A 17,611-nucleotide genomic window follows, 5' to 3' on the forward strand; every position below is an offset into this window, starting at 1 on the left:
TCTTTCTGTCGGAATTTGAATGACTCACTCATGCAGACAGTACGACGCTACATGCATTCTTGACGGCGGTGCCACGAAGACGGATAGCGGGGGTGTTTTTGCAGTGATGACTGCACGCACTACGAGAAAACGTCGAAATCAGTTCCCTGTCTTCTGCCGTGTCCTCTCATTTAATTTTTGCTCATGAAGGAGGACCCGTGGCGCATCCCCACTGAGACCCTTCTGTAACTAAATCAGAGCAGAGGAGTAAGTCAAGATTAGTGCTTCACTACTGATATTCATGATGAGAGATCTCTGGCTAAGTCTCTGCTTCGTGTTCCGATCATGCCTTCAGCCCTTCCTGCCGCCTGGCAAGAACAAGAGTAGTGAACCAACGGTCACAACAGCACGAATATTTGAGAAATTATCAAATGTTCACCAAGTAGAATTTCTGGAACATCGCGGAGTTTCAGGATGATGCTGAACGGAAATTTCTCGCCACACAGGCGACTTCACGGAGGTGCTTTTAGCGAGGTTTGTGGGTCATTTCGAAAAACCAGCCATCTAACAAATCACTGGACAGAGCTTAAACTGCCTAAAACAATCTGAAACACACGAGTGTGCACCCGTGTAAAATGTCTGCATACACGTGAGTATATATATGAGTTGCAAATATACGAAGCATAGTTACACATAGACACACGCCGCTATACCTGTAGAAGTTATTCCCTGCACCTTGAGACTCTAGCATGAGACAGACTTCATTATAAAACGTGCCAGAGGATCATTAACTGTTGGTGCGCGCAAGCATTTCCTGGAAAACTGCTCATACAGGTGTACCCAATTGATGCGAGGAAGCATCCATAAACCCGCCGTCCATTTGCTTGGGGGTCAGTGATGTGAAAAATCGTACGTTCGCTCATGATAGGTGGTCACCGACTTGAAGGATACGGGTCAAGGCAGCGTCCAGTTGGGCTGCATCGGGCGCCTCGACCTCGATTAGCCTGAACGGAGAAGAGACGAGGAACACCCGCTTTATGTGGCAATCACAGGCGAAATCAACTATCTTCCAGATTTTTTTCCCCAAGAGGCACTTCCATCGTGCCCCGGCCCAAGAACACCCACGAGCTGTGCAGAGTAACCATCGAACTTGCCCACGAGATAAACAGAAACACGTCGCGTCCGATTATTGATCACTCCAACGTCAACAAGATGTTCAGAAAAAGCTGTCACATGATACACACAGCGCACAAGGCAAAACTGAAGCTCGCTTTCTTGACGCGTGCCTGTCTATGGAACATCTTTCCGCTTCTTTCATTTGCGTGTTGGCAAAATGTCAAAACCCGCAGACGTATATCCGTCAAATCTCTCGAGCGTCTGCGGTGCATGTTCACAACTGACGCATCGCTGTCTTGTCTGTTTCAATCTTACCTGTATCCTGCCTTTTCGGTGAGTCGTCTAATGAGGCGCCGTCCCCCACAGGAGCCAGCATCCCTAAACTTCTGTTTCTGTTCGCCAATTTCGTTCATTCCTGATCGCGGTGATCCCACGACACATTCTGACAGTTCCCAGTTAAAATCCCTGGTTTTGCCGGAAGCGTCTCCTTTCCCTCCAGTTATTCCGTCTGCATTCGTCTCCCGCCGCTGAACGACAAGAGGAAGCGTTGGGACGGCAGAAACGAGATCAGGCTCGAGTCCGCTTATACACGATAGAGGATCAAACGCATCTGTGTCATCAGTGAGAGGCATCGATGCACAGTGAGACCCGAGGAGGAAGACGATACGCTGTTTCGGAAGAGCCAAATCGAAGTGAAAGGGAAGTCCTGGAATCTGAGCGGACATGGAAGAAACGCACAGAACGCGGACAAAAGACTCAGATGACAACATCGATGGAAGGAACGACAGCGAGGACGAACGCAACGGCAATATAAAACGGGAACCCGAAGCAGGATCGTACAACGAAAACATGAACAGCACGAACCAGTGCATCCACGTGGACAGCTGGTGGTCAAACAACACGAGGGGAACCCCACCTAAGCGGGTGAACAGAGCAAGAGATACGGGGAGCGAAGGAAAAAGGAACGAACGAAACGAAATAACGACCGACAATGAGTCAGGGTGAAGTCAAACACCAAACGCGAACGAAACACCGAGCATACCGGACGAAAATTCATCGAAAGTGGAGAGAGCAAGGGATGACTGAAAGTAGAGATATCCAACCAGAGTACGACAAAAAGAGAACCTCCGATATGAAACAATTCAAGCACGACGACAAGATATTTTTCACTACTCGTCTCTTTTCTATTTCCAATCCTGACTGCATGCGGTCTTTTCTGTGATTTCTGTCTACTGAACTGTCGGATCCCGATACGCTGGGAAACCCGCTCCCCCCACTGTCGCTCTTTTTTTTCTCATATTTGCCTTCCGTCCTTTCTCGTTTTTTTCCTTGCCTGGAAATCTGTTGCCCATAGGAGCGAGAGGCCGTGCTTCATTTGTGTCATGCGAATGACAGACTGCGCAAGGGGTGAAACAGCAGAGGTCGCGCACTGGGTCGTCTTTCTTCCCTGCCCGTCGATTTCGTCTTCTGAATCACTTCCATGTTCTCCTTCATCTGGAGTTCTCCCAGAATGTGACGTCGCAAAGGTGTCCGAAAAAATGCTTCTTTCCTGGTGGAAGCGGGTCGACGACAGCACCTCCAGAGCGACCCAACAGAGAGGGAATCGAGCTTGCAGAGACGACACGACAGAGGCATCCCCCTCATGCTGAAGGAGATTGAAGGACCAAAGAGAGAAACGAAACACAGGAAAGCAGCGGATGAGTGGACACACGACCAGAGAATCGAGCACGCCAGCAGAAACGAGAAACACACATGCTGCAGAGAAGCAGCACGCAAGCACGTCCTGTCGTCCCGCCAACAAAGGACTGACGACAAACGAAGTCGAGGAAGTCTCTACACCTCAGCCAAAGTGTCGAATTTGCGGCAGAAAGTGTTGAGGCATGACCTACAAAAGTGGATCAAACGCGAGCGCCTGCAGCTGCCAAATTTGAAGGATCAGTAGTAAGAGAAAGAAGAGCCGAGAGCCCACCCCAGGGCGTTGCTTCTCGCTTAGAACCCAAACTGATGTGTCCTGATCACTAACGCAGAACGACGAAAGTATCGGGCGGAGGTTCAGATGCTACCCTATCGTATCCCGGAAACGGACGCCAGAGATGCAAGGAGAAGAAGCCAAAATTCAGTTCCTTTCTGCGGTTCCATCACACAAGAACATGGTCACAAAAACGTGAAAAGTGCAACGATACCGCTGCATCGCACGGAAAGTGCTCCGACACCGAAATCGAGGTCACTTCGCAGGAGAATGGTACGCGGGATAGATCACCCAGATGGTTCGCTGTTACGACGGCAGAAAGAAAGTTCGTGGCTTGGGATCAAGGAGTGTAAAGCTTACCAGAAGAGAGACACACGCTGTTCTTAGTCGTGTCGAATCAACCGGTGTATGTGTGGCCAGAAATCGATAGATCGGCCCCGAGGTGAGGAAAGGGATATGGTTAGGGAGGTCCGCGGGCTGCTCGATAATTCGTTGTTCTTCCAATACCACGTTGAAAAACGATTCAATCCTGTCGGCACCAGACGAAGAGAAAGCAGCTAGAGAAATGGGGAACTCGACACGCTTGCGTTCCATCAGATTCTCACAGATGGCGCATGCAACAGACATTTAGGCAGAACAAAACGGCGGGAGGCGATGCACCGAGACAGATGACGCGGACGGTGTCGTTTGCGTGATCTGTGGCCATGGCCGCAGTTGAAAAACGTATCGTGAATTCGTGACATAACGGAAGGAAACCGAAGGGCGACCACACGCCAAAACGAGAACGCCGGAGCCGAAATAAGTCCAGGAGATGAACGGAAGAGAGTGGAATGCTGTAGACTGACGGCTGCGCCTCCGACGCATTCCTTCGGAGAGAAAGGACAGACGGCAGAAGAGAGAAGTCACATTGCGCGGAAGACGAACCGTCGACGCCTACTGGTTCGCAGCATCGACAGGCATGGTGAAAAAGCGACTACAGAGACAAGAAAGAGCGAAAAAACCCAAAGGCTACGGACACGGCGACCTTCCATCGCTCGCACACGCGTCTCTCACAGAAACACTGCGCAACGTGAAGGAAAGACATGGCATGAACGTAGAAGGAATTTCGACATACCCAGGAATCTGAAACGCAGAGGCAGACGTGGAACACGAGCAGCAGATGAGACCGAAAAAGTCACGAACGAACACAGAGCTGTTAAATCGGGGAGCAACGGACAACAAACGACAAGGGAATGCCACGAGGGATAACGCAGTCGACATACCTGTCGAAAAGAAGGACGAGTAGATCCATTTTAGGTTCCGGCATGACAGTCAACGCCCACAGAAGACCTGTCGCCTGCGCACACCAGCGACAACCAATGAACACACATCCTTCTGAGAAACGATTGCATCGAAAAGTGCTGGAACTTTAGTGTCGTAAAAGACACACGAACTTGTCTTTTCCTGTGATCTCTAAGCTCCACGTGTGAGCAGGCCTTTCATCCACGATAAAAAGTGAGAACATGTTCCTCTGCAAAAAAATCTGTAGTTCAACGTGCGTGTCCACGAGCAACTCCACGAACATGTACACGCAGCGAGAAACCGAAAGCGAGAACGCGGCAGCAAGCGCGTTCTTACCTCTCTATTCCCGAGCTGCCATTTGTCGTGGTGTCACTCACCACTGTGGAAATTTAGATGCATTTATGCAAACACTTGGGTGTACACTTCCAGTGAAGGACTGACGGCGAAGGGGCGGTTCTGTGACCATATGCCCACGTACGTGAGCTGTCGGACTTTTCGACATCCAGAATTTCTTCTGTCGCGCGTGTCTCCTTACAGGTACTTCTGTATTTTCTTTTTCATGAACAGCTGCGCGGGCGCTTGACACAGACATTAGAGAAGCCGTTAGGGAGGCTTGCTCTGTCTGATCCGCGAGAACGTTCACGACCTCTCAAATGACGCATCTCCGTAAAGTCTCCACAAAAAAATCTCCACTAACGCATCCACATGCGTATATTTGTTTCGTCCTCGTTGTCACCCATCACACTTGGCTTTGCCACACGGAAACCTCGTTTCTGTGCGCCAGGGCTAGCTTCTGCCAGCTGTGTCAACAGCTGGGGATTCGTTTGTCTTACTTCCGAGAAGGAAAGCGTTGCCCATCCGCACGCGAGCTTCGACCTGAGAGCTCCCTCGACTGCCCTTTGCAAGTGCATCGCAGCAAGTCGCCTTTCTTCTCTCCGCTTGCTCTGCTGCACTGTCCTTTCCGCCTCCTGTTTTCTGCCAGATGTTTCCCTACGAGTCTCTTCTCGGAGCCCCCTGCTGCCCCGATCCGCGCCCTGCACCGCACTTTCTACGGCGTCGCCGATACCTTCTTTTCCTTCCATATCCAGCGAAAGAAGGAGATGAAGCTTCACCGGTGGCGCAGTGAGCGCAGGAGCGGATCCACGACTTCTAACGTCGTTTGTATACGGCGATTCTTCCCCATCACCACTCTGTTCGCTGGGCGCACCCGGTGGGCAAAGTGGACCTAGGCGTCTCTGTCTCTCGGCCGCAACAGGAGCAGCGCAGAAGACAGGGGAGGCAAGCGCGGAAGCAGCCATGGGAACCGCGGGATACCCCAAAGCAGACCTGCGCTTCTCTTCGGCTGTGGGGAAGAGACATCCAAGGAGATCTAGACGGGCAACTGCGAGAACGAAGCGGTAGAGTTGACATTCCGACATCGAGGGCACTGCGTCGCAGAGCAGCTCAAACGGCTTTGAAAGGTGGAGAAGCAAGTTTTGCCTCTCCTTCATTTCGTCGGAGAAACCGCTGCTCTCTTCACCTGTTTCTGGCGCAGATCCACCGATGTGAGAAAAAGTTACATCATCGAAAGAAGCCGATTCCTGCACCCCTGTCCTTCCTTCTTCGAGGTGTTCGTGTTCGGTGTTGGCGTCTGACCGTTGCAGGAGAAGGAACAACAACTCGCGCTGAACAGGGAGAGGCGAACCCGCAAGCATGTGGAGAAGAAGCTCGAAGAGTGACACGGCCTCCGCCCGAGATTTCATCAATACTTGATTGTCACCAGGCCTCTCGCCCTGCGTTCGCATCGCTACCTCTCCCCCTGTCGCCACCGAATCCTCCCCACCGCTCGCGTGACCGAGCTCAGGCCTACGCAGGGTTGAGTTGAGTTTCGTTAGGCGCAGCACGAGCGCTTGCATGAGAGAACCATAGAAGAATTCTCTTCTGTCTTTCATCGCCTCTTCCCAACGACCAGAGTGAACGCGTTCCGCCTCGGATTTCTTCGTCGCCTTCCTGACACCTCGTTCCCCTTCTTCTTCTTCTTCATCGTCCTCGGGCTCTCTCTGCGTCTCCTTGGCCCCGTCGGCCTCTTCAATCTCTCCGCCTCCGTCACTTACGCCCACTGCCTCTCCTCGCGTTGTGGCAAAGCCGCTTGTAATCTCCTCGCCTCCAGGAAGACCAGAGGCTCCAGTGGCACCCGAAACATTCCGATCATCTTCTCGTGAGGGGAAAGGAAGATAATGCGGCAGTTTGATCACGCGCCGAGTGTTCAGCGCGAGAAGCTGAAGCTCGGGGACCGAGGCAGAGGACAGTTTCTCCACAAAGAGGAGGTCGAAAACGTCATAGAGCGAAGAAAGTGCTGCTTGGTAAGCAGTTATGGAGGGGAAGGGATGGAAGCACGCGGACAAAAACGGGTCCTTATCGATCGTCTCTGCCGTCGCCGGGGAAGAAATGGAGGACCCAAACTTGGCACTGAGACGGTGAATCACCTCGTTCACACACTGAAGCTCTTCATCAACCACCTGAATACGCGACAGGAGAGACAAACGAAAACCTTGAATTAGACATAAAAAACCTGCCACATCTTCCTCTTTGCAGGCACGCACTCACGGATAGTGCCAGAAGAGTCTTGTCAGGGGCTCGGAAACGCGCCGTTGGTACGCGTGTGGGACAAGACGACGCCTAGCACCAGAAGCAAAGATCTACAGTGTGCTGTCCTGTCTTTCATTGCGCCGGATGATTCCTTCGTCGACCGAGAGAAAGACAGCGCTACCCTCTCAATTGACTTACAGTCATTCCTGTCGCCAATGTCGTAAGGGTGAGGTGCCGCAGCGGCTCAGCAAATCGAGACGAATCCAGGGTCGTCCCAGGCTCCGCCTCGTACTCCTGCATTCCTTCTGTTTCTTCAGCTCGCTGCAGTCCGTGAGATGATGCAGATAAAATCTCCTGTTGGGAATGGAGACTATCCTGAGCTCGTGTGTCTCCTTCCATCGTTGTTTCGGCGGTCTCGTGTTGCTCCTGCTCTGTCGGCTTCGCAACCCCTTCGCTTTTCTCCTCCGCCGGAATGACGAGATTCCCGTCGTCGTCGAATCTGAGAGAAGAAAGAGCTAGGTCTGCCGCTTCGTCGTCCAAAACGAATTCTGAGTCCTCCATTCCTTTCTTTGCTGCCTGCGCCGCATCGCCCGTTTGCCCTGTTCCATTCACGATTAGGACTTCTTCCTGTTGTTCAGTGTTCGTGACCCATAGTCCATTCTTTCCTCCGCTTCCCTCTCCACTTGACTCCTCAGCGACTTTGATTTCTTGCTCTCCATCTTTCAATCTCGTCCCTCTGACTTCTTTTGCTTCGGCTCCCGCCTGTTCGTCGTCTCCCCTCGCCGGCGTCCCCGTGGTCGTCCTTTCTGTCTCCGTTGTTTGTCCGTGGGGCTGCTGCCCCGCCGGGCGCCCTTCTTGCTTTATCAGAGAAGTTGGCAATGGAATCCTCGCCGCTCGACAGAGGAACAGAACCAGAGTGGAGACAGCGAGCTCGGGGGAGACAGGCTTCGATCCTGGGGAGCCTGAAGCCGACTCGCGGGTCGTCTCTTCGCGGGCTTCCGTCCCCGCTGTAGCGTCCTCAACGTTGCGCTCCACATGGGTGGCGTTGCCTCGTGTTTGCCGCGTTTCTCCCTCAGTTTTGACAGCAGCTTCTGCCTGCTGTGGAGTGGACCGGAACAACAAACTCCGGAGAGCGCTGTAGCGTCGTGCATCGAGTTTTTCCTTCCAAATGTTCAAGAGATGCGGTAAAAGCAGGGGCAGGTGGAAGGCGCACTCGACGTTCGCGTTCAGGGCCAAGGGCACCGCCCAAGAACGATGAACCGATGCCTCTGTCAAACCGTACAGCGTGACCTCTGCCTCTGTCTCACGTTTCTTGTTTGAATCTTCTCGGTGGGCCGCGCTTTTGACCAGCCTGGAATGCTCTCTCTGTTCTCCGGACAATGCAGACGATGTTGTTGCCTCTTTGGTTTCGCCAGATGGGCGCGAGGGCGAAGGGGTCGGGGAAGAAGGCAACGGCGAACACGGAGACGCGAGAGGAGTGTTTGGGCTGTGTTCACGACCATAGTCCGGAGCCTTGAAAGACGCGACTTCACTTCCACCGCGACGACTTGCCGCTCCAGCTTGAGAAGTCGCAAATTGGGAAATAAGCTGTTGTGGCCCCATTCCCTCGGCCCCCGGGGTGCGGAGACATGCCTCAAACAGCACCTGATACAAGCGAATGGTGCGGCGCAGGTAAGACACACGAGGATTCACAGATCGGGCTTGAGATGTGTCGAGCGCCACCAAATGGAGATACGGCAGCAGTGTGACGGGGCTGGGCGCGAAAACTAACTCTATCCCTCGCTCGGGACGAGGCGAACAAGATGGAGAAGCAGAGGCAGAAGACGTCGAAGGCAGGTGAAGTAGAGGCTTGGTGGCGGGAGCGTGCGAGCAAGCGTCAAGGGGATAAGGCACGAAAGGCGGACCGGGGGATCGCGAGGGCCAGAAGAAAATCCCCTTGCAGAACAGGTTGGACAACAACGACGAGAGCACCTCGAACAGCGTGTGACGCAACCCTGTCGCTGCATGCATCTGAGGAAGCAGGAACTCGACAGATCGACACACAGAACGACTGAGAGAAACCAAGGAAACAGACCTACAAAACGAACCGCGCGTAGCTGGCCTGAAACACACAGAACCCTCCAAACAGGGCGAATGTCCGAATAACGAACACAAAGTGGAGAGATGTACCGGAAAACGCAAAGGGGAGAGGGAACAGGGGGAACTGCACATGACTTCAACTTCTTTGTACCCATCTACATTGCGCATCGAAAATCAGACAGAGTGTTCAAACGCCTCGCGTGAGCGGGAGATGACTGCTCGGGAAGGAGGACACCGAGAAAGGAACCGGCAGGTAACACAACGGTGAAGAATGCAGGTACACAACGGAAAGACGGAGTATATCTTATGCGAGGAAAGAAACGAAGAAGCAAAAACAAAAGGGAGCACGACGTTACCTTACCTCGCGCGTTGCCGCTAGCATACAGACGACATTCGCTGCAGCTCGAGGCCCGCCTTGGGTGGCTAGCTGGTGAATACCGATGCGATTGTGTGGAGTGTATCCGAGGTGGCCTACAGAGAGAGAACATGAAACAAACACAAGAAACATGCCAAGTCCGCAGCTGCCGGGACACACCATCTTTTTACACACGGACGATTTGGCGTTCTCACAGCGAAGAACCATAAACCCCCAGTCCCAACCACGGACCAGCAGCTGGGGATCATACCATCCCTTCCTGAATGGGCACTAAATCCATGATCGTGAACACGTTAATTCCCATAGATTGGTACCACTCAGTTACCACATCCTCCGCCCACAGATTAACGCCACGAATAATACTAGGAGAACTTGATACTCCTCGTAATTCTTTGTGTTGTGTTGAACGCTAGCAATTGCGGAACCCATTTTCTGAAACTGAATGTCAAACCTAATACTAATCAACTGAGTTCATTGCTTTAGCTCGTGGTTCTGTCGCCTCTCTGTTCTGTCCTCACGGGCCCCCGCGTTCACTTGCCGTAGTGTCAGTCACTCACGCAGAAGCTGCTGCAGGAGAAGATATCGCTCTTGCTGGTGAGGCAGCAAGAGACGGGCAGTGTAGAGCGCCTCCGAGTAGAGCACGCTGACTGCCTTCATGAAGTGCTCGAAACGCGACAGAGGCAGGACGCGATTCAGGCCTCCTGCTGCGGATGTGCTCCCGTCCTGATCAACACACATTCAGGTGGGGGGGGGGGGGGGAAGAGAAAGAAGGGGGAAGAGAGGCGGAGAAACGAGATGGAACAGACCAGTAAATACGCATCACAAGCTCTCAATAGTTCAAATCAATATAACGGCACATACATGGATTGGTGGAATGCTTCAAAAATAACAATTTTAGTCCCTTGTCGAAGGCGCGAGGCTCAGAGAGGATACTGTGTTTCCTCCCCTATATTTGCATATATATATATATATATATATATATATATAGGCATGTGTAGATGCACATACGAAGGAACGTTTTTGTGTTTTGGCCTAGCATGCCTTTATAGTGTGACACACGCACTGCGAGACTAGGACTCGACCCGAGGCGAACTCAAGATCTCGCAAAAGTTCGCCACGACGACGACTTTTTACCGCAGCGTTCGAGCGTTAGAAAACGCTAAACCCTAGCAACAGATCCCCCGCTCTGGAAAGACTCTTTTTGAGGCCACGGTTGTGAAGAAGCGTCCTGTGTAGGCCCTTTTGTTTCGCTCTTTGCGGTTTTTTCACAGACTCACCGATGCCCATGTACACACCCACCGCCAGCGAACGGCGAGGAGAGTCAGGGCCGCCACGTGGACGCCGCGATCGTCGCGTTCATCTTGCCGGAACGGCGGAAGACGAGGAATGAGGTTTTGGAACTGGAAGAAAAGTGGCGGCGCCACAGGGTGGCGGCAAGGCAGGAAACACGAAGACGCGAGACGCTGCGGTGTACTGACGCTCGAGGGCGACAGGAGGAGCGAAGACAGGGAAAGCTTCGACGAAGCCGAGGTAGAGGCAGACAGCACTGCTGGAAGAGGCGTGTGAACGCGGCGGCTTGGCGAGGGGAAAGACGACACCAACTGGGAAGGAAAGAGCGACAACAGACCACGGTTCGGAGTGGGGTGACCGAAGATGGCACGGGGAGAAATAAGAAGATGAAGAAGGTTGGCGACGATCCTCATACAAAAACAAGGAAGCCGATCCTGGTTGACTCGCCAAGTTCGAAGGAAATTGACGAGAGACGCACGGCAAAGTAGAACGGCAGAAGCCTTTCTGGCGAAGCGAGACTAAAGTGGAAAATTCAAGAGAAGAAGAACAGTCAGGGACAAACAGACGGACACCCCGTGTCCTTGAAAACTCAAAAGGACGATAGAGAACGATGACACGGAGGCGACGGCCGTGGTAAAAACTGCGAGTCGTTGCCACCTACCATGAGCATAATGAAGTCCCTAGGGCGAGTGCGAACGAACTGGTCGATTGCATGCTGCGGCGCCCGACAGAATTCGTGTGCAGCTCGGCAATACAGGTGTTCAAGAGCGACAAGAGCTCGAGGTAGAGACAGCCACTCTGCACTGTCGGGGTCTTCTTCCACCTTCTTCAGCTCCCCTTCTGTCTCCACCTGTCCCCCAGACGGTGACGCGGAGGCAGAGAGAGGCCCCGCAGGTTTCCCCTGGCTTCCCCCGTGGCAGGTAGAGAGCCCGGCGCGCTTGGCGAGTCCGGCTTCCAACTCGGTCTGCATGCGCGCCTCCCAAGAGCGAAGAAGAGCAGGTCTGTCGGCTCTGTTCGACTCTGCTTTCGGGAGCTTGTTGGAACAAGACAACTCTCCTTCTTCTTCCGGACCCCAGCTTTGCTCCTGTCTCGCGTCCAGTGTCTCTTTCGTAGACGGAGGGCGAGGACACACTCCGACGCGCACGAGCGAGGAAAACGCCGCGAGCTTGAGCCACACTGGTTCGGCCTCTCCGGGCATCGCCCAGAGAAAGGACCAGTCGGAGAGAAGCTCGTGGGAGGCCTGGAGAAACTCGACGCCGTCTCCAAAGAGGCCCTTGCCTTCCCAGAGGCCCTTCGCGACGCGCGCCCAGTCGCCCTCCCTCTCGTCGCCCAAACCGTGGGGCGACAGCAGCGGAGCGGCGCCCAAGACCCGCGCCTGCCAAGGAGACGGCTGAGCCTTGACGGGAGACAAAACGACTCCAGGCGAATCGCAGGGCACAGACTGGGAGGCCGTGGAGAGAGGGGAGCTCTGGGCCTTGCCGAGGGACGGCAGAGAAACATAGAGCGCAGCGGGGTAGACTGATGGAGACAGCGAGGCCACACCTTCGTTACTGCTCGTATTCGCCGCAGAAACGACCGCTCGGCTCAAGTCTCCAGTGTGCACCGGGCTCTCGCCTCTCTTCTCTGCTTCCTGCAACTCTTGAAGCAGCCGGAATAAATACGTCTGGCGCATGCGGGCGCTGTAGGCCAGAGCTGCGAGGTTCCCGACGTCCGTCGGCATGTTCGCATAGACCTCGTCGCATGTCCGCTGCATCGCCGCCGCCCACGGAAGCGCCTGGGGGCGAAGTGGCCGCAAAAGTCGAGGGAAAGCGGAATCAGAAAGGAAGCCAAAAGAGGCGAACGGCGAGACAAAACGGAGACACCAACGTGGAGCGGGCGGGAGAGGCGGCGATGGCAGACATGCAAGAGTTAACATGGGGATAGAATGGTAGACAGTGACGCGACACAGAAGAGCAGGGAAACGACATTACACACACAAGCATGTGTCATGAAGAGAAGACATAAAGGCACATGTCTCTCGCTCATGGAAAGGATATTTCCGCCTTTCTCAAAAGAAAACTTGATTTTCCTGATTGATACCGAGAAGGGTTACCAAAAATCTCTCGGCTTCGCGTGGGTCGACTCTGTGTGCTTCATGTTTGCCCTTGGACATGTTCAAGCCAGCTGTTCTTCGAGACGACAGATGCCAGTATCGGGAACCCGTTGCTTCCCCAGCTCGTCTCGCCTATCCTTTTTGCCACCTGCTGGCGCGCCCACGGTGCCCCATTTGGTTTTTGCCTCCCTGGGCAGGATGCCAGCAGCGCGTCTCACCTGAAGAAAGAAGGAGATTTTTCTGGAAGGATGGACGTCAGGAAGACGCTGATATATCAGCCACAACTCCTGCCAAGCCGCGACAACGGCATAGCTCGCACGCGCAAAGCCTTCCTCTGTGAGAGGCTCATCGATTGTCCGCGGTGAACGAGAAGTGGATGAAACCGGTGCACTCGCCCCCGACGAAGAAGCAGAGGTAGAAGAAGCAGAGGGTGGAGAGGCAGGCGAGGTGAGAGAAGGGGCAGTGAACGAAGACTCAGGAGGTGACACAGCGACGGCAGACGACAAAGTCGAAGAAGAGCAGAGTTTTCCAGGTCGGGATGAAGCCTGGGCAGGGATTTTGATCTGGTCAGCTACGCTCAGGGCAATCCCTCGGAGAATGCGCAGAGCTAGCTGCATGTCCGCTTCGTTTTTCACGAGACGCGTACCCCAAAGAGACAACGCCCCTTGCAAACAAAAGAGAGATGCGTACGGCAAGCGCGCTCGAGCTAGCCTGCAGAAAAAAAAGAAAGGCAAACAGAAATAAGATGCGAAACTGCGGCTGAAACACACTTAAAGCAAGACAAACGGAGTTGTTACCGGTGCCACTTGTTCGCATGCAGACGGAGTCGACAGGGTGTGCTGCAGGCGGCTTCAGAATCTGATCTCGCGTACGGTTCACTCTTTGACGTCTTGATTTTCCGACTCACGTCAAGTACGCGCAGAACCAACAGAGACACACGGACCAAGTGGACAGAACAGAAATCGCTGAGCCGCCAGGAGACAAACCCGGGAGGAGCTGAGAAAATGAACGGGTCACTGATTGGCAAGACGAAACTCTCCATTGGAATGAACAGTGAGATCAGAGGCTCTTCTAACATCATTGTTTTTTGCGTCCGGCATCGATTATAGAAGGAATGACGTGTCAGAAATGGAGCCACTGTGGGGCAGAACGACGGAAAGGCATCCCCATCGATCTTTCTAGCGAGTCTGATAGGACAGCCTCGTGAGAGGGAGCAAGGCCGAGAGAGAGAGAGAACGACACAGACCAGATATACACGAAGGCCTGCTAAGCGAGGGGGCGTGGAGAACCTTTTCGCCCCCGAGCAGCGGCAACAAGACAGAAACCGTGGGAAGACTGCAGAGATCCGCAGAACAAGGAGATCACGAGCCAGAAGAAATATGGATCACACAGATGTCCATGGTCTCTTCCGTTGTGGGTGGCTTATGTTTCACTCACGCATCAACGAGGGGGAGAAAGGATTCGGGGTCGATCCGGAAGAACAAAGGATCGAAGTCAACGGCAGTTTTGTCGATGGCTTTGTCCTCCTCCGCCTTGTACGCAGCTGCGTTCTCGGCTGCGCCGCCTCTGTCAGGCCGTTCAACTCCCGAGGAGGCTGAGACACTCGGAGCGTCAAAAACGTGGGGAAAGCTGGGCAGCAGCGACCTCAGAAAGAACATGAAGAGCGGCTCGTAAGAGTCCTTCGGGCCCTGTGAAGGGAACAGGCGCGAAACCACCGGGAAAGACGCAGGAGAGTGGATAGGAGCAGCTGAGAGTCAACGAAACAGGGTAATTGTGAGTGTTCCGAGAACTCCGTTTGGAAAAAGAGGCTTGATAGTACTACTACAGAAGAGGCGAGTACTATTTATGCATGACAAGAGTAAAACGCTCTCATCCAGTTACTAAGCTCGTGCCAAGCCAGCCAGAATCCCATTCGTGTATTCCGCAAACAGTGACAATAGGAAGGAGACAACCGACCCGGATCTTGTATACAGATGTCCCCTGCAGACAGACGCAGGTTGTAGTAGCTTGACCTGACGATTTCACTGACACACACACGTATTTACTAGGTTTTATGGCGATTCGCTACTAAGAGTAAAAACACAGTCCTGCTGTAGAACTTGAAACCTCTTCCCTTTCTCCTGCATGCCCTGGAAAATCCGCAGTCTCTGTCGCCGTGCGTCTCGCCCCTTCTCGGGCTCCCTGTCGGCTCTCGTTTTCATTCTGTGCATCTAAGTTGATGCTCTGCTACATTTGTTTGGCGCGAACTCCCCGGATCTGTCTCACCATTCCTTGAAGGGTGTAGAAGAGCGACAGCCAAACGCGAGGTGTGAGGGAGTTGTCGCGCCTGAGTTCTTGGCCGAGGTCTTTGACATGTTTGTACCTTTCCGTCAAGGCGATCAAGTGTTTCTGAGTTTTCCCAGAGCTCGGGAGGCGCCGAAAATCCGGCAAAATGGAGGCCAACGTAGCAGGTGAGAGAGGCCCGCGCGCGAGCTGCGACGCCTGTGCAGAGCTCGGACGAACAAAAACGGACGAAAGCGAAGCAGCTGACGAAGATCGCGACGATTGAGGCTGTCCATAAATAATGGCATAGAGTTGCAGGAGGAGGGTGCGTTTCGTTCGGAGAAGACCGAGAGCATCCGTGGCTTGGGCGGCGTCAGGGGGGCTCTCGCCTGGCCTCCGAACACGGTCGGATGAGGCCTGAGGCCCAGAGTCGCGGCGCCGCGCCTTGTCGCTAGTTGGGCTCGGGGCCGCGACCGACTCGACCAGTTGCAGGAGAGTGAAGAAGAGCGACTCCTCGAAGGTGAAGGTTGCCGAGGTCAGTTCAGGTCCCAGCCTCCGTCTCGAGTCTGCTGCGCTCTTGCTCGGCGGCCAGGCGGTGGCCGATCCGAGGGTGAAAGGCGCCGATGGAAACGCACGAAGGCCCGAAGCCTGCGAACCTGCGCTCGGTTTCGCCCTGCTCGCCACCGCAGGAAAAGGCCCTTGAGATCCACGCCTCGGCCCCGCCTCCGCATGGAGGAGAGGCGCGAGAAACGGAGAAGACGCCACAGCAGCGGCCGCAGAGCGAGGCTCACCAGGAGGGAACGGATTCGCCGGAGACGAAGTGGAAGGACCGAAGGACGAGGGCAGACGAGACACAGAGCCGGGACGCGGAACAGAAGGAGAGACAGAATTGACTGGCCGAGCTATCGAGGGTGAAACAGCAAGGAGAGAATTTGGAGACGATGCGAGCCGTGGAGGCGGAAGGAAGGAAAGCGCGGGTCGCGCGCTCTCAGGCGGTCCTCCATGCAAGACGACTCCTGGCGGCCTTGGCCCGAGGCCGGGCGCCGGTGTAGCCAACGGAGGCGGTTGAAAAGACGAGGGCGAGGCATTTGACACGGAGAAGGGGAAGGCAGAAGGCGCGGCAGACGCTCCAGCTCCGGGTGGAGATACGCGCTGTCGTCTCACACTTTGAGCCGCGAAACTCCGGGATGGCTGTCGGCGTCCATCGCTCCTCGTGCGAAGGCCCTGCAACAGGCAAGATCCGAACATGAGGTAAAAGGCAGAAGACATACACTGGAGAGATACACTGGGGAGAGTCTTTTGCATTCCGCTGAGCTACGCATTAGAGCATCTTCGCCAGAGGTAAAGGACGATGTACGAAGGAGAAAAAAGCAGAAAAGAAAGGAAATTCGGAACAAACGGAGATGAGGAGTGAAGAGGAAAGACACCTTTCTCCCGCGTAGGCAGACGATCCACAGGGAGAGCCTCTTCAAGTTGCGGGCGGAAACCTCACACGAGGCTGCCTGGAAAACAGGTCAAGGAAAGCGTTGAAACGAACAGAATCTGCGGGACAAACATGCAGTTCCTTTTTTCTTGGCTAGCCAGCGAACGGTCTACAGAGCAAGACAAGTTTCAGAAGAAGAGGACCTTGACACGCAGCTCTCAGCAGCGATGCAGAGTGACAAAAGCAGCGATGTTCTACAGAGAGAGTGCGATCCCGCAAGAATCGCGTAACTCTATTATACACCGATTGATCAACGCTAACTCTGAGAGCACGACTTTGTCCGACGTTCTGCATGCGTTCAAAAAAGTCTTCCCCAGCTACACAGTCCAGGTAGAGAGACCCTCTGCCGTTCTGTTCTCTGTCTCCACGCTTTCCTTCTGCCGGCCATGTGAGCAGTCTCTTCTGCCCTCTCCCCGTTCAGTTACATGGTCGGAACTCCGCCAGTCTCCGGGTCTCTGCTGGAGACGCAGGAGAAAGTGAGTTTTCTCGTTCTTCAGTTCAGCGACATACTCGTGCGACAGCCGACGCCGCGGTTGGCGGCAAAGACGGGGCGGTCATTGGTCACGCGCGCCGTCCTGCGGGTCCCCACAGTGTCTCTTTCCTCCAGAGTGTGCGTCGAGGCGAGGAAAGTTAGGAAGATGCGAGAAGAGAGAAAGTAAAGGGGAGAGAGGATAGGAGAGCTGAAGGAGAGTTTCAAGGCGGACAGACCGAATGGTGACGAAGAGACAACGAAAAACACATAAATTTGGCAAGGTGAGGCACCGAAAGACGGAAAGACAAGACAGAGACCCCTCAGTGTCGAAGGATCAACGGTCTTTCGTGGCAGCACCGTAGCGCAGGAAACAGAAAAAAGCAACGGAGTCCTTTCTGCCGAGAAGAAAGTTTTAACGAGAGCAACGGAGAAGACGAATGCAAAAAGAAGAGACCGAATGAAAAGGAAAAGGAGAACTCCGAGAGGAGACACAACGTGTCACCGTTTATCAAACGAGACGGTGGAGAGACAAATTCGAATCGCCCTTGGCTGGGTGCATGTTCTCGTCGCGCTTCTCCCCCACCTCGCACTCTGTCAGGGTCGACATCCTTCTCTTCTCCCTGTTATTACCATCAGAAGAAGAT

The 17,611-nt window shown here is 54.0% G+C and overlaps 1 protein-coding gene across 1 annotated transcript; it reads right to left on the reverse strand.

The window, feature by feature from the left end:
- Positions 1–425: 425 nt before the first annotated feature.
- Positions 426–17,053, reverse strand: TGME49_292975 (hypothetical protein; the record flags this gene model as incomplete). The annotated part of the gene is made up of 15 exons (XM_018782176.1): positions 426–983; positions 1,411–1,808; positions 2,429–2,740; positions 3,425–3,593; positions 4,327–4,400; positions 5,179–6,843; positions 7,112–8,923; positions 9,354–9,463; positions 9,926–10,091; positions 10,646–10,969; positions 11,320–12,432; positions 12,969–13,461; positions 14,188–14,438; positions 15,016–16,236; positions 17,006–17,053. The coding sequence occupies 15 exons, from the start codon at positions 17,051–17,053 to the stop codon at positions 899–901; spliced, it is 8,241 nt and encodes a 2,746-aa protein (XP_018638638.1). The 3' UTR covers positions 426–898.
- Positions 17,054–17,611: the final 558 nt, after the last annotated feature.

This window comes from Toxoplasma gondii, chromosome Ia, assembly GCF_000006565.2.
Source record: "Toxoplasma gondii ME49 chromosome Ia, whole genome shotgun sequence".
Lineage (NCBI taxonomy): Eukaryota > Apicomplexa > Conoidasida > Eucoccidiorida > Sarcocystidae > Toxoplasma > Toxoplasma gondii.